The 21,722-nt window shown below is 38.9% G+C and overlaps 3 protein-coding genes across 3 annotated transcripts; 1 reads left to right on the forward strand and 2 right to left on the reverse strand.

The window, feature by feature from the left end:
* Positions 1 to 833: 833 nt before the first annotated feature.
* LOC117624872 (probable serine/threonine-protein kinase PBL23) lies at positions 834 to 3,911 on the reverse strand. Its single transcript, XM_034356366.1, has 5 exons — positions 3,473 to 3,911; positions 2,617 to 2,798; positions 2,340 to 2,529; positions 1,678 to 2,069; positions 834 to 1,521 (listed from the first exon to the last, which is right to left on the reverse strand). Exons 1-5 carry the CDS (start codon positions 3,597 to 3,599, stop codon positions 1,231 to 1,233), a joined length of 1,182 nt encoding a protein of 393 aa, XP_034212257.1. The 5' UTR covers positions 3,600 to 3,911; the 3' UTR covers positions 834 to 1,230.
* A 724-nt stretch (positions 3,912 to 4,635) lies between these two features.
* Positions 4,636 to 6,783, reverse strand: LOC117625424. The gene is made up of 2 exons (XM_034356977.1): positions 5,200 to 6,783; positions 4,636 to 5,046 (listed from the first exon to the last, which is right to left on the reverse strand). The coding sequence occupies exons 1-2, from the start codon at positions 6,781 to 6,783 to the stop codon at positions 4,636 to 4,638; spliced, it is 1,995 nt and encodes a 664-aa protein (XP_034212868.1).
* Positions 6,784 to 18,240: 11,457 nt separating this feature from the next.
* On the forward strand, positions 18,241 to 19,556 carry LOC117625425 (protein ALP1-like). Its single transcript, XM_034356978.1, has 3 exons — positions 18,241 to 18,427; positions 18,511 to 18,942; positions 19,495 to 19,556. The coding sequence occupies exons 1-3, from the start codon at positions 18,241 to 18,243 to the stop codon at positions 19,554 to 19,556; spliced, it is 681 nt and encodes a 226-aa protein (XP_034212869.1).
* Positions 19,557 to 21,722: the final 2,166 nt, after the last annotated feature.

Raw genomic sequence — 21,722 nt, forward strand, 5'->3', positions numbered from 1 at the left:
GAATGGTTTGGTTTGGGCTCATTTCCATATGAATTTTTTCTTTCGTTGCGTCTTGGGAAGTTTTGGGTGAGAAATAGAATCAAAAGGGAAACAAGATAGGGTTTCCAACAAGAAAATTCATCAAGCACACACCTATGTTTAAATGCCCAACTGTGCGACCCTGCCCAACTGTGCTTTGGCGGGCAACGTATCATTCAAATTTGTAAAGTGAGCAAGCGGCAAAGAACAATCCTGTTGTTTCTGCCACCTATGTTGCACGTGCATACAGCATGTAATGTACCGTACTCCATTGACCCCTAAATATTTATAAATAAAAATTCCAAAAAAACAAAAATAATGTCTTTTTGGTGGAGACAAATAGCCTGTGCTGCATCTCCAATAGTTGTGAGGCGGTTATTATATTGGAGAAGTCGAGAAGAATTGGAAAAAGGACATAATTGGTCAGCACTATTTTGCGCTTATTATATTAAAGATATTGCTTCCTTCCTTACATGGAATGAGGCATTTCTACTTCCTTCAAATCAAAGTTTGACACATATAAAAGTAATTCATCAAAAACACACAAAAAAGAATCTCAGCACACATTCAAATTGTGATTAGCAGGAAAGTAAGAGTTTCTACTTTGAGAGAAGGAGACAAGTATTTTCCTTATATTAACTTCCGTTTATTTAGTGTGACACTTAGTAAAAAATGGTTGACACTTGTCATTTTTCGAAATATAGTAATTTATCTTTTGAGGTTTTTTTAGGTTGAAGATCCTAATACATATATTCTAACCTTTAATATTGAAGTCAAATTTGGCACAACAAAACAAATAGAGCATCATTGAAGTATATACATAACTACATTTTTGGCATTTGATACAACAAATTAATAGCAGACAATTTGGAAATGCTCTTTCTGACACTTGTAATCGTTACCTGCAAGGATGAGTTTGTTCTTCTCTTCTCTTCTTTTTATAGGCCATTTGGGCCTGCTTGGTTAAAGTGCCTCACCCTTAACCAATTCTTTTGTGATGGCTCATTGTCATCAACAAAATCACCAAAACTTCACCATGCTACATCCAAATGTGGACAAAAGAAGTGATTTTTTTGAAACAACGGCAATGGCATGGGGTTTGTTTTTACAGAGCAGCCTAGCTAGCTACAAGACGATCAAACTCTTTTCTTTTTTTTCTTTTTTTTTTTGGGTGTTGACAACATGATCATATAGAGTTCATGAAACATTAACTCATAGGCTCCTTGTACTCCCTGGTTGTGTACCCTCAAATGCACCATCATCATCAGTACTCTCATCATATCCATCACCATTGTTCTCACCAGATTCAGCAATGCCGTCTACGGTTAAATACTCTAGCGCCGTTACAACGTCACTGATCAGAGGTCTTGTAGCAGCTTCCTCTTGGAGACACATTGCTGCAACAGCAAGAGCTTGGTAAAGAGCCTTTATAGGGTACTTGTCTTCTAGCAATGGATCAGCCATTAATGTAAACTTCCTTCTGTCTTTAAATAATGGCTGTGCCTGCAAAAGAAGATGAGTATATATCATTACTTTTAAGTCTTCAATTCTTTATTGCAGGAAAATGAAACTTACTGTACACCTTTGTGGGATTGAAGGGTTGATAGTCTAACAAAAAATATTGCAGAACTTCGGAAGATTACAAGATTCTGAACATACCCAAGTAACTAAGTTCTGCTCCTCCGTTGGTCTGTTGTTGTCTATAACTCTTCTTCCTGTGATTATCTCCAAAAACACAACTCCAAAGCTGTAAATGTCGGATTTTGTTGTCAACTGCCCTGTCAGTGCATATTCAGGTGCACAGTAGCCATAAGTTCCCATCACCCTGGTGGATACATGAGTCTTATCCCCAGTTGGGCCTAACTTTGCCAGACCAAAATCAGAGAGCTTTGGAAGAAAGTTCTCATCCAACAAAATGTTGGAAGCTTTGAAATCGCGGTATATCACAGGGGGGTTGGCTTGTTCATGTAAGTATTCAAGTCCTTTTGCTGCCCCTGCTGCAATTTTCATCCTAGTATCCCAATCCAAGGGCTTTTTCCCGGGACCTAAATCTGAGGACCGAAGTTTTGATTGTGAATAGAACACAATTATTAAGAAATCTTACTAATATGTACTTACAGAGGCAGTTCTCAGAATGATCTCTTGTTGGAAAAAAAAAAAAATTAGTTTTACACTAACTGCAGTGCAAAACCAAATTCGGAGCTAAATTTAAACTTGTCACTCAAATAAGCGCTCAGGAAGGAAAAATCTCTAACAGATTGAGAATAGAGTAGTCATTTTCTAATGCAGATGCAAATGCAATGAATTAAATTGGTGCATACCAAGAAGATGGTCCTCTAGGGACCCTTTTGCCATGTACTCATACACCAAAATCCTCTGATCACCATCGGCGCAATATCCGACCAAATTGACAAGGTGGGGATGGTGAAGAAGACTCAATATCAAAACTTCTACAAGAAATTCTCTATTTCCTTGGAACCCATTCCTGTCTAGTTGCTTAACAGCAACAACCTGAACAAGTGAACAAGATGGAATATGCTCCAACTTAATCAGTGTATATATGGAGAGATCAAATTAAGAGATGGATGGAAATTATACTCGGTCTGTGTCTTCAAGTTTCCCTTTGTAGACTCTCCCAAAACCGCCTTCGCCTAGCAAATTGTCTGGATGGAAGTTGTTAGTTGCAACGCTTAGTTCCCGGAAAGTAAAAATCTGAGCAGAAATATTTCCTTTGCCAACCTTTGCTATCTCTTCAGCTATGTACTTCCTCCTGCTGCTATCTGCATGTTAAATTCTGAAACTTAGAGGCCTACAGTTTGAACTAGCTGCTTGTTACTAGTATACTAATCAGGATTTTCAGCCAACTTACTACTTCAGAAGATGTGACAATTTGTGATCACAAATTAGAACATTTTCAGTAAAATCATCATCAAATTTAATAAAAGGGATCATTTTACCATCAATGGTAATACGTGTGATGATACTTATATGACAAGGTAACAAGGAGTACTGAAGGTTGATTTTGTATGCTTTAACCAATCTTCTTCAAAGGGAAAATTCTCCATCAAACCTAAGGCAAATAATTTTACGATTTTGTCGTAAAAATCTTCCAAATTACCTACTTAAGATTTTTTTTAAATATTTTTTATTAGCTAATAAAACTATATCCCTTAATTGTGGACAAATAATTAACAGACCAAAGTGTTAAAAGACAACATAAATCAATTACAGATGAATTCATCCTCACACAATCCCCTGCAACACTTCGCATATGCTCGCCAAGGAGAGCATCCTATAATATATCCAATTCAATGGTTGAATAATAGGTCCTCATCTAAGGTCCTTGCCCTAATAGAGAATAATCACAGTATGTTTGTTTGTCATTTATTATAATGGAGCCACTGTTTTTTTTTTTTGGGAAGATTTACGTCGAGAATGTTAAAAAAGAACTTACCAGTTTTGAAGGAGATGTTAGCAAATGAGGCTAAAGTTTTGGTGTCATGGTATTCCTTGATGCTCTTCTTTAATGACTTCCTGGCGATTTTCTCTTCTGACATGCAACATTGGAAGCAACTCATCATTTTCCTTCCCTCTGGCTACAACTTCAATCCTATCACAGCCACCTTCAAATTGTCATCCAAATCTTGCATGGAATCTAACTTGAAATTACAAAATTGTTTGATATGCTTCAAATCAGGAAAGAACAAGCGCAGACGTGTCGAGAAATTGCTTGGAAAAAATGGAGATATCAATCTGCTTAGCTTATCAAACACCCTTGGCTCTGGAAAAACCAGAATGCTAGTTTCTGGTCCTTCAAGAACAAGAGCTTGATCCCTCACATTGTTTCTTTTGCTTCATCCCTCTATCCAAACCAACGAGTTCGGACAGCGAAAACAGACTTAGTCAATTTTGCTAAATAAAGAGGGGCAGACAGCTATTTGTTTTTGTTTAACAATCATAAAATGGTTTTGTTGTTTTCTCTTTCTTTTTCCAATATTTCCCCATCTATTTGCGTTAATGCCAGGGCAGGCCAGAAAATACAACCTGCTATTATTTCCATCATAAAAAAGTTAACCTTCCCTTAACTGGCAAAAACCCGTCCATGCATTTCCAACCAGCTCCACATATATATCTTTCCAGAATTTTGCTGGCACTGTAAATTAATTGCTTTGACAGCAATGTTTTAACATTTAGACCATGGGATTTTCTGAGCAATCTGCTATGTTTAATTCAATGAAAATTATAAATAATTTACTCAAAACTTGAGATTGCTATAGTAATTTCAAACAACCTCTCTCTCTCTCGGTTGTAAACTTCCATTTTGTCCATCTACAGCCAAAGAAGAAGCTTACATTTGCATATTTGCACAATTCAGGTCGGCAGAAACATAAACACCTAGATTTTCCTATTGATTGTAACAGATTTAACTACTGATACGGAACAGGAATTGTTTATAAATGGTTTAACAAAAGACCATTACAGCAAAATCACGGCTCTAAGTACATCCAAAGACACAGTGAACCAACTAAGAAAGCAAAATGCATACATTAACAGATACCAAACCACCAAAAAGTCCATATGTGCATGATACTTGTGCCCTGTGGATTTTGTTTCCGTTCAAGTTTTTACCCCCAAAATTTTCTCAATATTCTGAACCCTCATTAGTAATCCAATTCCCTGAGTTTGATTTGTAGCATTCACCATACGGTCATCAACCACTACCGGGTTCTTGAGAAACCCTTTAGGCATTCTTTGAGGGTCATCAGCCCCCATACGGTTTTTTTGAGATCCTTTAGCCATTGCTTTCTTCCCTTCTCTTGCAGCATCTTTTCCTGATACTTTAGGTTCAATTTTATGCTTGTGCTCCATCCTGAAAGGTACACTAACTTCTATCCTTGCCTTATTATCACTACCCTTCCTCCCTTTCTTAGCAATCTTCACCACATTTTTAGCAAAATCACCCGCATTTATTTTCTTAGCAGGCCCTTCAGTTGTTGTGGCCGACTTCCGTTTCTTCACATTCTTGTCCTGAACAGGTGAGGTTGAAGAAACAAATTTTGTTGGTCAGCTGGTTGTGGAAGCCTTATGTAAACAAGATGGTTTGTTTCCAAGATGTCCCAAACGTTCTGAAAGTGGAATGTGATCATCATCCCTATAATCAAGGGCTGACTCTTTCTTAACCTGCTTAGGAAATTGAGGAGTAGCTGAGGCCTTTCTCTGTACAGTATGATTGGATTTTCCGGGGACCTCAGGAATCACATAGGAGCGGCTCTCTTCAGGTTTAGACCTCTCCAAAGTTTGTGGTGATGCCTTATGCATCGGAACATTCCTCTCCGCGATGGAGGCATTATACTTTTCAATCTTCTGTATTGCCACTTTGACATGTTTCTTGATTGTATCTGCGCGAGCAGACTTAGATATTTTCCACCAATGCAAGTACCTAGCTGATACACTCGGCTCAAAGGACCTTGGAGGGACAAAGAAACCAACATTGGTACCTGGGGCAAAATACAGTTTTGAAAATTCACCAGGAAGGTCTTGATCCATTCCAAATTGCATTGCCACGCGGTTTGGAAAATACTTCTCTTTACAAGGCTCTACTCCAACCAACTCAGAAGTGCACAAGCATCTAATATAAGATCGTAAATTCTCATCTGAGTGCTTAGCACTATGAAAAAATGACGGTTTGTTCTTCATATAATACGACGAATGGTTCCAATTGATCAAATCAGCAGCATAAGGACGCCATTGAAAATTCTCTTGCAACTTAAGAACAGTTCTTACAAGAGGAAGACTAATTGCTCCAGAAGGTAATCTGTGCCACCGGGCAGCCCGAGTCTCCCCAGGTTTCAGAGCATTTGGGGAATTCTTTAGTAGGGGTTGAAACCTCTCCAAAGCCCATAACTGCAAAAGCTGAAATGGACCAGGAACAGAAATCTCCTCCCTACAAGAAAGTGCTTGTTTCTTCAACAAGCTTAGGTCTTTGTAAAGACCTGAAAGGACAGCAGGGGCAAGAGCAAGCCTCGTCCCCTGTGACAACTGTGCTGCAATGGGAAAAACATGCCTCCCTATGCAAGCTTCAGGAAGAGAAGGAAAAACAAACCTTGCCAACCACAATGACAGAAATGCTACATGTTCATATTTGTACTCATTTTGCAGCTCCATGAAATGCTTGATCCAAACAAATTGGCAGGCTTTTTTCACCTTGGTCCTCGAAATCTCTACTCTCTTCTTCTCCATCTCCTCCACAATTTCCACCAACAACCCAATAACAGGCCTTGTCACAGGCCTCCCAAGGACTGAAAATCCACCAAGAACCATCATATCTTCAAGGGTAAAAGTTGCTTCCCCCCAAGGGAAAACAAAGGTGTTGGTCTCTGAAGACCAAAACTCCACTAACCCAAGTAGGATATTCTTGTTGGTACACCTAATCTCATATCTAGAACTCAAAATAGCATCACAAATCCCTGCCTGGTTCCAAATAGAACAGCACTCACCTGCAAGCCTGTTAACCCATTCATCCCATTTTGCCTGGGGCATCTTCCAGCCTTTGAAGAGAACCCTAGAGGGCCATTGCTGAAGATTGTGATCCAAGACTTCACACAACAATGGGGTGCTTGGAGGTGCCACTGCTTTGTTGAAATTCAGGGCACATGGCTTGAGGAACCTTGCAACTCTCCTTGTTTGTTTCTCATCTTTTGGAGACACCATATTCTCCTCTCTCTCTTCATATATGCAGTGTGACCCGTCTGCTTCCTCTGCCATTTCAAGGCTGAAAAAGATGAAGAAGAAGAACAAGACGAAGAGGGCAACGTATAACTCCTTTTAAACAGAGATGACATAAAAATTTAAATAAAAATGAAATACAACGTGTCAGCCAATCACGTCGTCCTCCTCGTTCAAATCCAAAAACACAAAAGAGAGCTTGGGGATTGTAACACACGTTCAGTCATCAGAACTCTAGTGGCTAGCTAGCTAGCTTTTGCCGGCATGACACATAAGAGCAACTCCACCCTTTTGACCCTTGTCATGGCAAGGAGGGAACTAGGGCAGCCACTATTCACGTAAATAGTAGTTGCCCTTTCAAATAGTATTTTGTGTTTCCACCTATTGCCATGACTAAGGGCAATTACTATTCATTTTTTTGTTTTTTTCACAAATTTTTTAATGAAAATCATTATTTTTGATAATATTTTTGGATTCGTACATATCAATATTTATTATAAAATTTATATCTCAATCAGATAAAATTTTGATATTTATATAAATAAATAAAAAAATCAGTATTTTTTTTTAAAAAAATTCAATTTTTTTAATTTTTTTATTGCACAAAAATTGACTGCCGTTGGATTGGAGAAAAAAATCTTATCGGAGAGCCCAGAGTGCGACACGTGGACTTTTAGTGGTACTGTAGTGTCACTGTAGCACTGTAGCAATGACGTCAGCACCAAAACGAGGGCTGGAGCTCTGGCCAACCTTGCCCTGGGGCCAACCCAGGTTGCTGGGTCCCACCTTGAGCTCGGGCCTGGCCTCCTCGCTGGAAACAGATTTTTGTTTTTTACTCCCCCAGCCTTGGGCTCAGCTCCTTGCTGGAGCTGCTCTAAATGTACATACAGGTTAACATAAAAAAAAAAAAAAATATGCAAAAGCATTTTAACAAGTTAACATAAAGATGTTTCAAACCCATCACACAAAAGCACGAAACAATTCTCACTTCTTTTTTCTCTCTGTGAGCTTAAAGAGAGAGAAGACTTCGTGGTTGCACCAATTTCTCAAAAATCCCAAACTTTCTCAACGCACTCGGCCACGATCCATACGTTATTAACCGCCCACTTTTTTTCTATTCACTCCCATCTCATTTTGTAAAATCTGACGTGATGTCATGCTCATCTATCACGCGATATGGGACTCATGAAATTATGAATCATGTACAGTCCATTTTATACTAGAAAGTTGAGAAGGAAAACAAAAGCAGATACTTAGGGGTGTATCCAATTATAAATTTTAATGACTTTTAATGAGTTTAAAAGTCTGAAAGTATTCAATTGTGACTTTTAAATAGTCTTTAAAAGTTTAGTTGTATTCAATTGTGAGTTTTAAAGAGTATTTAAAAGTTTTGAGGTATCCAAATATTAATGACTTTTAAAAACTTTGTTAAATAAATGACTTTTCAATACTTTTAAAGGTAATTCTTACTACCAAAAGTCTTGCTAATTTACACCAGACTTTATGAAAATATTGGGAAGCTGAGAAGATAGAACCAAAAAGTCTCCAAACGTCTCCAATTCTTTCTTCCCTTGTTATATCAAGCATCAAGCAAATAGATCTTTTTTCTTCATGGTTAGGGCTCCACTTTGGTATTCCATTGTCATCCACTTCCTTCAGGTTAGTAAAAAAATATTGAATATTTTTCTTCTCTTCTCATCCACACGTTTATTATTGATGAATATTTCTTCTATTAGTAAAAAAAGCTGTGTTTGCATATAAATATTTTATTATATTGATTGTCTCATATGCTATGTTTGCTTATAATATTTTATTATATAATTTGTTGCCCCTAAACCCATTAATTTATTCTTTAGGTACTGTTTCTTTACCCATAATTCGTTAGGTGGATAATTTTTTCATATAATATTTACATCCCACATATTAGGTTAGGAGAATTGCTGGAATATAGACTCTTTTGTAATCTAACCATTTCTGTTGATTTGTGAGTGTTTATGAAATATTATTGATGACTGAGTAATATTTATTTATTTTGATAAGAATATGTTACTTGTCTATGTGATTAGATTTGATAAATAAAAATTTAAAAGGTGCATTAGATGCAGTTTACCAATAAGCTATTATGAAAATATACACAATTAATAAGGATTTGTACGTGTGATATAGTATTATTTAAAAGTTGGCTTGTAAGAACCAAAAACAAAATATCTAAAAAGAAAGAAAATATCTAAAAAGTAAAGAAAATATCTTTTAGCGAAAGGACCAAATTGCCCTCGTATATTTTAATAGGGGAAAATTTGACTTTTTAATCGAGAAAGAATTTGGGAATTTCACCTACGCCATTGCGTAGAGCGCGGCGAAAGGAGTTCGTAGACACGGAGTAGACCCGAATCGGAGCCGTAACGAAGAAGATATGGTCTAAAAACCGCGAGGGGCAAAATGGTAATTTGGTCAAAAAGTCAGCTTTTTATAGCGCTCTCTCTCTTCTCCCCCGTCAGCTCCTTCTCTCTCCTCCCGCAGCAACCCTCCCGCGACCTTCCTCCCTTCCCGACGTCGCACCGGCCGTCTCGCTTGGAGCTGATCTCCGAGACCGGTGCCAAAAGAACCAGCACACGACGGCCGACATTTCCCGACCCACCTCCGCCGCCGCTGTGGTCAGAATCGGCCGGAATCTGCCATGGAAGCCGACGGTTCGTCCGAATGCCACCCGAACTTCCAGTTCGAATATCTCCCTCATTTCTTCACCAAATCTTTCGAGTGAGGCACCAGGAGCCCGACAAGATTTTAAAAGGAGACCTCTGAGGGATCGAAGTAGCTCGGACCATCTGTGAGTGGACCTTCTTTCATAAATCAGATTTTATGAATGAATTGATGTGCTTTTATATGAATTGATGTGCTTTTATATAAAATAGATTTTATAAATGATTTTATCTACATGAGTTTTATAAATGAGTTTATTTGAGTAAGTTTTTTCATTCAGTCTTTGAGTAAGTTTTAATACGATTTTGAATATGAGCAGTACAGTAATAATGCTATAAGTCGGTGCTGCTTATTTACCAGTTACAGAAACAGAGTTTGAGTTTTGAATCAGTTAAGACCGCAGCACGACTTGAGTTTTACAGTTATTATTCAGATATTTCTTTTTAAAAGGACATTATTTTAAAACCACCTCGTACCCGTTTTCTTTGGTGATTACCCAGAGTTGGACCGATGTCTACGGACATCCAGTCTGATTATAGTTCAGTCAGTGCACTTGACTTGCCTCACGAGTTTCGGGGACGCTCGGACCGTGAGTGCCAGGATTTGCGGCTCGGCAGACTTGGTGTCCCGAGACCTGCCAGGATTGCGGCTCGGCTGACTCTGTGTCCCCGAGACCTGCCAGGATTGCGGATCAGGCTGACTACGGTCCCCTGCATCCTGCCAGAGCGACTCGAGCTGACTTGGTGTCACCGAGGAATCTGCCGGCGGGACAGGCTGATCATAGTCCCCTGATTTCGCCAGTTTGCGGCTCGGGTGGACTGCGTGGCGCCCGAGACCTGCCAGGGAATTGACGGATATAACAGGGGTACAATTAGGTGGCAGTTTTAAAGGATTTTAAAGCTTTTACTGCAGATATTGTTTACTCATTCTTTTTAGTAAATTCAGTCGAACGAAGTTTTAAAGGATTTTGAGCTTTCTTTTATTCAAGGATGATTTTCAGCCATTTTATATTGGTCTCTCAGTAATTGCACATGTGTATTTTTGGTATTTTTATTCAGTATACCAGTTCTTTGATTTTTCCAGGCATTAATATCTTTATATCAGATCGATTATGTAAGTTTCTTTATTAGTATACTAATTCATGCTTATAGAATCTTTTATATGGAGATATAGTTAAATTTTCGATGTATATACATCTCTAGTTATTTCAAAATGGGGGAATCATAGTCTAGCTTGATTTTAAGAATCTCACTTTTTGTCCACTCACAGTTTAAAACTTGTTTTTCGCCCCTAGGTTGTAGAAGTGCATAGGATCCACCACCGGGCCACTCTTAACCTCCACGCTTCAAAGTCAGGTAAAGTTGTAGAAATTTTTCCTGAAAACCCGTGAACTTTAGAAAATTGCTCTGATATCGAGTTTATTGGAAAATTTGAATCTGGCAATTTTGGTTTATCCTATTCTGGCAGTTGGGTGGAAATATTTGAGATTGTTTACAGGTGAAATTTTGGGACTGGTCAAAATACAGGGGAGACTCTGCCGAATTTTCGGCAGAAGTCTAAGGGAAATTTAAAGAGAAATTGAAGTAAGAAAGCAAAAAGGTCATTTGTGCCCGACATTCGCCAGGTGTCGGACACGCACAGGACTTGGCTCGAATTTCAAAGTGGAAATTGGGTCGGGTCCTGTCAATTTGGTATCAGAGCATAGGTTTTACTTCCTGTAGACTTCGCACTCTGTGCATCCTCGTTCTCTTCTTAAGTTGGGCCCAAAATGGTGGTGATATCCGTAGGAAAATTAGATAGTTATCCCGACGTTAGAGGATGAAATTTTCCCAAGTCAAACAGGAGCTGCGTCGGTATCTAAACCGGCAGAGTAATCTCTTGTAAGAGGTTTGTAAGGAACCGTACCTACTATACCTAGTAGGCAGGGAGATCCTAACACTCGGTAGACCCTGAAGACGTTAGCCCGGGCTATAGTCAGCCAGAGATCCATCCGCGAGATGGGTGGATCAAGTAAACAGGAGTAAGAGCTATAAATTGGTAGTAAAAGAGAATTGAGTTGAAGGAATATAGCAGGTCCTAGAGATCCTGGTTGTTCCAACAGGAGAATAAAGTTTTGGGCAGGATTCGGTTAAGAAGTGATGTTAAAATCCCCTGACTCGTACGGAGTAAGCATTTTGGGAACAGAATATGATAGTCCATCTTATTTATAAGTCTACAGAAGGTGTGAATACAGGAGTTTTTGCAGCAGAATAGAGGCTAATAGTTAAACTCGAATACGAGAAAAAGGTTTCACGTACGGTATTTTACTAATAAAGATCAGAGAGTAAGACGTAGTACCTAGTTGCGTTAAGGTTAAAAAGCCTCCATCCAAGGTATTGTGATTAGTTAGTAGTTGGTCAATGTGGATGCTGTGGTGATGTCTGTCCCAATCAGATAAGGGGCAGACTATGGGGTGCACTTCGTGCACAATATTTGGAGATAGGTAACAAATATCAGGAAGAGTTTAAGAGAGATACGACAGTGGTGATCACAGTTTCCAATCATCAAATGGTCGCAGACGTGGAAGCCATCGAACTGGCGTTAGTTTCAGTAGAGGTACCAGCAAAGAGGGTGATATTGCAAATCGTTCTAAGGCTGGTATAGCCAGAAGTATTGAGAGACAGGTGTGCCAGATGTGGTAGGTACCGTGAAATACCAGTCTCTATAATTCAGACTCAGAAATCCGGGTTCGGTTTCAGTTGGACTCACGTAAAAGAAGCTTTTGAGCCTTGGTTTCAGTTTAATGCCTTAAGTGTTAGTTGTTGAATTTCCTTGGATCAGACGTCTCCAATAGATGCCTTACTCGAGACATAGTATGGATTATCCAAGTACGAAAAAAGAATGTTAATCAAGGTTCATTGAAATCTGGAAGTATTGTAGGAAATAAGGAATCTGATTGAATTAAAGCAGAAAAAGAATCTAAGTACTTCAGGATTGACAAGAAGTTATGCAGATATTAGAAGAAGGATCTTCAGATAGGTATTCTCGATAGTATCGCCTGAGAAAAGTATAATGGGATGTACGGAAGCAAGGGAGTCAATCCTAACGGTATCAGACCCAAGGAGGTATTAGAACGTGTAGAAATCAAGTAGTTCAGATTTTGGCAAGGAAGGTAATTAGCTTTCAATGGTAAATTGCAGATGCAGGAGTAATCCTTCCCCGCTTGGAATCACGGAGCAGTAAATTTCGAGGACGAAATTTTTATAAGGGGGGTAGATTTTAAGAACCAAAAACAAAATATCTAAAAAGAAAGAAAATATCTAAAAAGAAAGAAAATATATAAAAAGTAAAGAAAATATCTTTTAGCGAAAGGACCAAATTGCCCTCGCATATTTTAATAGGGGAAAATTTGACTTTTTAATCGAGAAAGAATTTGGGAATTTCACCTACGCCATTGCGTAGAGCGCTGCGAAAGGAGTTCGTAGACACGGAGTAGACCCGAATCGGAGCCGTAACGAAGAAGATATGGTCTAAAAACCGCGAGGGGCTGTTGAGCCAATTCTTAACAACTAAAATGAGTTATTAAAAACAGCAACTTTAATTCTCGCAAGTGCACGAACCGTTTATAGTATAGCTTATGTAAATACGAGGTCGATCCCACGGAGAATGGTAACTTGGTTCCAAGTTAAATTACTTAGAATGCTAGAAAAACATAGAACACAGAAATGGGGGGTTTTGTTGTTGAAATGAAAAGAAGAAAGTGAAATGAAAGTGCTAGAAAGTAAACACTGGCAGCAATCAACAAGTTGTGAAACAATGATTGAGAGGTGTTAGAGCCTTGGAATCCTCCACTAGTTTTCCTATCCAAGTTATGAATGCATAGAAATTGACTCAAGCTTCATCAACAATAGATTATCGCATACAAGCCTATGGTATCTAGGTGCAGAATGCATGATTCTCCTAAGGCATGTGATTATGCATGGTATCTACCCAACACGTGATCTCTAATATGCAACCTAAGCATGGTATCTACTTAGAATAAAGCATACAAGAGTCATTAAGCTCCTTGAGAATATGATAATCACACAAGTCCTAGAACATGGTATCTGTGCTAGTCAACTTATGGTTATTAACCCCTTGAATGATTCTTAGGCCATTCATGTGTTGCTTGTGAAAGGAAAGTAGAATTGGTGAATCTAAACCCCTTCCCAACCTGTGCTAGATGCATAAAATCCTAGTTAGCTACTCCAAGAAAACATACATCAAGCACATAATAAACTGGAGATTAACAACTTGATAATAAAAGCAAGGAAATCAATTAACTATAAAATCATCCATAACATTGAATATTCATGACTAGGGCTTCATCCTAAGCCCTAACTAAATGGATTAGCTAGACATAACTATGAATACAGAAAATAAGAAATACATAGATAGGATAAAAAGAGGAGAAGAACTAGATGATGGCAGCAAGGAAGTTCCCAGGACAGCTCCAAGCTCCCTTGACAGCTCCAAGCTCTCTTCTCTCTTTGTGGTGAATGTGTGTATGAGAGTATGGATTATGTAAATGTGTGTGTCTCCCTCTCTTCTTGAATGAGTGTGCAAACTCTCTATTTATAGAGTGAATTTCGAGCTCCCCTTTGGCTGGTGAAGCACATTTCTCTTAGCTGCTCCCAACTGCTCCAGCTGACCCATACTTGGCTGCCCATGCTTGTCTGCCCATGCTTGGCTGCCCATGCTTGGCTGCCCATGCTTGTCTGCCCATGCTTGGCTGCCCATGCTTGGCTGCCCATGCTTGCTTGACCATGCTTGTCTACCCATGCTTGTCTACCCATGCTTGTCTACCCATGCTTGCCTGCAGCTGACAAATACATGTGTGGCTGCCCATGCTTGGCACATGGCTCTAGGGATGTAGTCACATTAAAAGTGATGGCAGCCAACATGACATTTCTGTGGACTTAGTTTAGTCTTTGATGTGCTGAGGGGTCCAGATATATCCAATTGGGCTGAAATTTGGATATGTTATAGTAGACACCCATTGGAACAACTTCTATCAAGGATGTCTCCTCATCCACCCTGTGTAAGTTGCTGAAATGAGGCCTGCAAGATGACCCACGAAACTGGACTGACAAGGAGTGTGGCTCAAATTGGTTTTGTCTTTAAGCTCATATTCCTCTTGTGCCACTCAGCCCTTAACATGCATGAATTGTATCAAATGTCATCCCCTTGCTGTCTTAACCTATAAAACACACAAACAAAGGTAAGAGACTGAAAATAAATAGAAGCTAAACAAAATTACTAAGCAAAGAAGGCATGCAAATGTGTGAAATTATGACCTTATCAAATACCCCCAAACTTAGATTTTGCTAGTCCTCAAGCAAAACAAAATAAAACTACAATTTAGGAAACAGGAAATAAGCAACTAGCCTTCCAAACAATATCCTCAAAGAATCACAGCATTGGCCCCAAAGAAACACAACAATCACAATCTAAGTTCCACACATGATTCAAGAGAAAGCAAAGCTCACAATGACACCCTTAAGTGTAGTGTGTGAATGCCAAATCAGAACAACACCTGCAACTCAGAAAAGTACATGCGCACACACTTCTATCAAAATCAAGAATTCCAAACCCCATAAGCTCATTATCAAATCAGCTCTCCACAGTAATACCATACAATACCAAGGATCAAAAGGACTTTGCAAGGGTTGTAATGAGGCTTAGGGTAGTAGTTGAATGGAAGAGGGGATATGGATATATAACAACATCTTGAGAACAACTAAAGCATAGGTAAGAGCATGAGAGATGACTGAACTTTGTAACAAGCAAGGAACACATACATGAGCATATTTTGAACATAATTTCAGCACCTTCATATCTGTGTATTTTGGCCTAATTTTGTGGCTCTTTACCCTAGATCACCATGATCTTCTCTTTTATAACACCCTAGGGCCGTGACTACATTGGTCACACTTCATTACCTCTTTTGATTAGTTACCAATACCCCCCAAACTTATTTCTTTTCAACACTTGGGTTATGGCACTAATGATTCACTTTTGCTCCAAAAACCTTGCATTCTTTATAACTCTCTTTTGAAGATAACTTTAATTGCTCAAAGAATAAGTAAGAATAAGAAAACAGAGGTTCATTATGGTAGGAATGGTTTACACAAAGAGAGGATTAACGTAGGCTCAAATGGGTTGACTAAGGATGAATACATGTAGAGGGATGGTTAGAAAAGCTCAAACGGTTCAAACATGGCCTAAATCACTTCCTAAGCATTGTATGGCAACAAAACGTCTCAAGAGATATTCAAATAAGTTCTAGAGTACGAAACCAAGATCATGAGATAAGTAGAATTGCATAACATCTCCAAGTAACAAGAAATTGGACTAACTTGGCAAAGTGCTCAATAAGTGCAAGGATGGCATGCAAGACAGAGTTAACTCAGAACCACACAAAGTCCTTAAACAATGACTATCAATTTTTGAGAAACCATATTTGTATTAGATCCAAGTCTTATCATAGGTGTTTGGAAGGATAACGAAACAAGACCCAAAATCCTGCGTTTTTTAAAATTTGATTAAAATTTGACAAATTTGAAACAACATAACTAAATCCTTTCCCCCCAAACTTAAATGAAACATTGTCCTCATTGTTTAGAGTGTAAGAAAAAGCAATGCCTCATAAATGAAAGGAAAGAAGACAAGGGAAAGACATAACCAAAGGTTAGAGTTCAGAAAAACTCCCCTTTGAAGCGATTAGGACGCAAGCAAGCTTCCTTGCATATTCTATCTTCTCCTCGTCACCTTGGGTTGCCTCCCAAGAAGCGCTAAGTTTCACGTCTTCAGCCGGACGTCCAAACTCTAGTGAGCTTTAAGAGAGTGGCTCAGGTGAACTTTGCTCCTGGTCAGATTTGGACATGCACACACCAAGGAAGTCAATTCAGTGCTTTCAATGGAGATAAAACTAAATACAAAAACTGAATACTAAAAGAAAAACCAATGAAAAGAAACAAATGAAACAAAGAAAAACAAAACAATCAAAGTAATCTAACTATAGCACCATCGTTACCGAATCCCCGGCAACGGCTCCAAAAACTTGTTGAGCCAATTCTTAACAACTAAAATGAGTTATTAAAAACAGCAACTTTAATTCTCGCAAGTGCGCGAACCGTTTATAGTATAGCTTATGTAAATACGAGGTCGATCCCACGGAGAATGGTAACTTGGTTCCAAGTTAAATTACTTAGAATGCTAGAAAAAAAAAACATAAAACAAAGAAACTGACTAACTAGCTAAAGGCAAGGTCGAATTCAACAATGCCTCTTGCTAATTACTCAAGGTCTAGGACAGAATCCTAGCACCACACACGCACTCGAATTGGGGGGGGGTTTTGTTGTTGAAATGAAAAGAAGAAGGTGAAATGAAAGTACTCGAAATTAAACACTAGCAGCAATCAACAAGTTGTGAAACAATGATTGAGAGATGTTAGAGCCTTGGAATCCACCACTAGTTTTCCTATCCAAGTTATGAATGCATAGAAATTGACTCAAGCTTCATCAACAATAGATTATCGCATACAAGCCTATGGTATCTAGGTGCAGGATGCATGATTCTCCTAAGGCATGTGATTATGCATGGTATCTACACAACCCGTGATCTCTAATATGCAACCTAAGCATGGTATCTACTTAGAATAAAGCATACAAGAGTCATTAAGCTCCTTGAGAATATGATAATCACACAAGTCCTAGAACATGGTATCTGTCCTAGTCAACTTATGGTTATTAACCCCTTGAATGATTCTTAGGCCATTCATGTGTTGCTTGTGAAAGGAGAGTAGAATTGGTGAATCTAAACCCCTTCCCAACCTGTGCTAGATGCATAAAATCCTAGTTAGCTACTCCAAGAAAACATACATCAAGCACATAATAAACTGGAGATTAACAACTTGATAAAAAAAGCAAGGAAATCAATTAACTATAAAATCATCCATAACATTGAATATTCATGACTAGGGCTTCATCCTAAGCCCTAACTAAATGGATTAGCTAGACATAACTATGAATACAGAAAATACGAAATACATAGATAGGATAAAGAGAGGAGAAGAACTAGATGATGGCAGCAAGGAAGCTCCCTTGACAGCTCCAAGCTCTCTTCTCTCTTTGTGGTGAATGTGTGTATGAGAGGATGGATTATGTGAATGTGTGTGTCTGACTCCCCCCTTGAATGAGTGTGCAAACTCTCTATTTATAGAGTGAATTTCGAGCTCCCCTTTGGCTGGTGAAGCACACTTCTCTTAGCTGCTCCCAACTGCTCCAGCTGACCCATACTTGGCTGCCCATGCTTGCTTGACCATGCTTGTCTAGTCTTTGATGTGCTGAGGACAAATACATGTGTCCAGATATATCCAATTGGGCTGAAATTTGGATATGTTATAATAGACACCCATTGGAACAACTTCTATCAAGGATGTCTCCTCATCCACCCTGTGTAAGTTGCTGAAATGAGGCCTGCAAGATGACCCACGAAACTGGACTGACAAAGAGTGTGGCTCAAATTGGTTTTGTCTTTAAGCTCATATTCCTCTTGTGCCACTCAGCCCTTAACATGCATGAATTGTATCAAATGTCATCCCCTTGCTGTCTTAACCTATAAAACACACAAACAAAGGTAGGAGACTGAAAATAAAGAGAAGCTAAACAAAATTACTAAGCAAAGAAGGCATGCAAATGTGTGAAATTATGACCTTATCAAATACCCCCAAACTTAGATTTTGCTAGTCCTCAAGCAAAACAAAATATTCCAGCCATGGTAAAAGGGCGTGATGTAAGCAGCTACCGCAATCGTCATGGAAAGATATCACAAAATGTATTAGCAGCATGTAACTCTGATTTGGAGTTCATATACGTGCTCAGTGGATGGGAAGGTTCAGCTCATGATTCAAAAGTGTTAAATGATGCTTTATCAAGGAGGAATGGAATCAAGGTACCACAAGGTACACTCTTATCTCTTTGTTTTATTATTATCATTCATTATATCATGCTTTGCATACAAATTTTATATATATTTTATGATTAGGTAAATATTTCTTAGTGGATTGTGGATTTCCAAATCGACGTCAATTTTTAGCTCCATTTCGAGGTGTACGATATCATCTCCAAGATTTTGCTGGTCAAGGTCGTGACCCCGAAAACGCAACTGAGTTGTTCAATCTTCGCCATGCTTCCTTGAGGAATGTAATTGAGAGGATATTTGGGATATATAAATCAAGATTCACAATTTTCAAGTCAGCACCTCCATTCCTATATAGGACTCAAGCAGAGCTTGTGTTAGCTTGTGCAGGACTACATAATTTTCTTCGTAGGGAATGTCGTTATGATGAATTTCCTATTGAACTAGAGAACGAGTCTTCATCATCTTCACCATTACCAGGTAATGAAGGAGATAATGTGGAACAAGTTTTTGAAACTCAAGAACAACAACGAGAGAATGCTAATGAATGGAGAGTTGGTATAGCTTCTAATGACAGGACCCGACCCAATTTCCGCTTTGGAATTCGAGCCAAGTCCTGTGCGTGTCCGACACCTGGCGAATGTCGGGCACAAAAGACCTTTTTACCGTTCTTGTTTCAAATTCTCTTTAAAATGCCCTTAGACTTCTGCTGAAATTTCGGCAGAGTATCCCCTGTATTTTGACCAATCCCAAAATTTTTCACCTGCTAAACAATCAGTAAATCCATCCCAACAGCCAGAACATCTCAAGTAATAGATCTCATCTCCAGTTTTCCACTAATACTAGATATCAGAGCATACTTTAAAGTTTTCAAGTTTTCAAAGATTTTCTACAAACTCTACCTTGGTGTGGAAGCTATAATTGGCCCGGTGGTGGATCCCGCGTACTTCTACAGCAGATGGTCCGAGCTACTTCGACCCTTCGAAGGTCTCTTTTGCAATTCTGTCGGGCTCCTGGTGCCTTACTCTATTGATTTGGTGGTCGGAAGTGAGAGAACGAGCTCCCAAAAATTTTCAGAAAAACTGTTGGAACCAGCCTGTTTCGTGGCAGTTTCCGGCTACTACAGTAGCGGATGGAGGCTGAGGAGGGGCAGGGCTGATAGAGGAAAGTGAGGTGGTCCGTTTGGGACCGGTATTGCTTGAAACGGTGGCCTGAGTTGGGAGAAATCGCTGTCTGAAGTTGGCTGGTTGAGATGGTTCGAGAGAGAAGAAAGCTAGGTTTATAAAACTGAACTTCGAAATATTTACGGTTCTGCCGCTGAGACTCTTTTGACCATAACTCCTTTGTTACAACTCCGATTCGAGTCTACTCCGTGTCTACGGACTCGTTTCGCCGTGCTCTACGCAACGGCGTAATCGATATTTTCCTTACTTTTTTAGATATTTTCTTTCTTTTTAGATATTTTGTTTTGGGTTATTACAATCTACCCCCTTATAAAAATTTCATCCTCGAAATTTGCATCTCTGTGATTCCAAGCGGGGGAAGGATTACTCCTGCCTCTGCAACTCAGGTTACTACACTGCAAATACCACTGAAAGCTAATTACTTTCCTTTCCAAAATCCGATACAGTTAGGATTGACTCTCTTGCTTCCTTAAATCTCACTATACCTTCCTCAGGCGATAATTATCGAGAATACTTATCTGAAGATCCTTCTTCTAGTATCTGTATAACTTCTTGCCAATCCTGGATTACTTAAAGTCTTTTTCTGCTTAATTCAATCAGATTCTTTATTTCCTACAATTCTTCCAGATTTCAATGAACCTTGCTTAACATTCTTTCTTCATACTGGGTTGATCCATACTATGTCTCGAGTAAGGCATCTATTGGAGACATCTAATCCAAGGAAATCCAACAACTGTCACTTAAGGCATACTCTCAACCAGCATCTTTTTACTCAAATCATTCTGAAACTGTAATACATTATGTCTTAATAACCTTCCCACAATTTGAGTCATTTTCTTAAGATGGTCGTCTGTCTAGAGTGAATTGCGATATTAAGCTGAAATCAAGGCCCAAAAACTTCTTTTACCTGAGTCCAGCTGAAATCTAACCTGGATTTCTAATTCTAAACTATAGAGACTGGTATTCCACTAGCAGGGTCCAGAACGGTACCTACCACATCTGGCACACTAGGGCAACTTCTCCTGTTAGAGCCTATCAACACTTGTCTCTCCATACTTCTGGCTACGCCAGCCTTAGAACGATTTGCAATATCACCATCCCAGCTACTTCGACCCTTCGAAGGTCTCTTTTGCAATCCTGTCGGGCTCATGGTGCCTTACTCTATTGATTTGGTGGTCGGAAGTGAAAGAACGAGCTCCCAAAAATTTTCAGAAAAACTGTTAGAACCAGCCTGTTTCGTGGCAGTTTTCGGCTACTACAGTAGCGGATAGAGGCTGAGGAGGGGCAGGGCTGATAGAGAGAAGTGAGATGGTTCGTTTGGGACCGGTATTGCCTAAAACAGTCGCCTGAGTTGGGAGAAATCGCTGTCTGAAGTTGGCTGGTCGAGATGGTTCGAGAGAGAAGAAAGCTGGGTTTATAAAACAGAACTTCGAAATATTTACGGTTCTGCCACTGAGACTCTTTTGACCATAACTCCTTCGTTACAACTCCGATTCGGGTCTACTCCGTGTCTACGGACTCGTTTCGCCGTGCTCTACGCAACGGCGTAATCGGAATTACCAAATTATTTTCCGCTCAAAAAGTCAACTTTTTCCTTATTAAATAATGCGAGGGTAAAATTGTCTTTTTGCTAAAAGATATTTTCCTTACTTTTTTAGATATTTTCTTTCTTTTTAGATATTTTGTTTTGGGTTATTACATCTGACATGTGGAGAAATGCCATGCAAGATAATAACGGAACTCAACGGTAATGAGCATTGGAATTTTCAAAAGGAATTTGTATTATGGTTTATCCACCGTCATTGAAATGAATCATGGCTAAGCCTTTTTGTAAACTGAATCATGGCTAGTTGAGCGCCAATTATTTCCTTATGGTACATTTTCAAATGTACTTTGTCATTTTTATCATTTTCTAATGTTAAGGAGAACTATTCTTTGCTTTTATGTAATTGTATCCAATTGGTTTTTTCCCTAATTTTTTGTTCAATGTATGCCGACTAGTTCAATCAACATAAAAGATAAATGCTATTTGTAAAATAAATATAAAAATAAGTATTTAAAAGTCTATAAAACTCTATAACAAAAGTATATGAAAGTTTGTCACTTAACTTTATAAAGTATGTAAAAATCATTAAGAATTTGTCAACTCTAGAA

This window comes from Prunus dulcis, chromosome 4 (assembly GCF_902201215.1).
Source record: "Prunus dulcis chromosome 4, ALMONDv2, whole genome shotgun sequence".
Taxonomy (NCBI): domain Eukaryota; kingdom Viridiplantae; phylum Streptophyta; class Magnoliopsida; order Rosales; family Rosaceae; genus Prunus; species Prunus dulcis.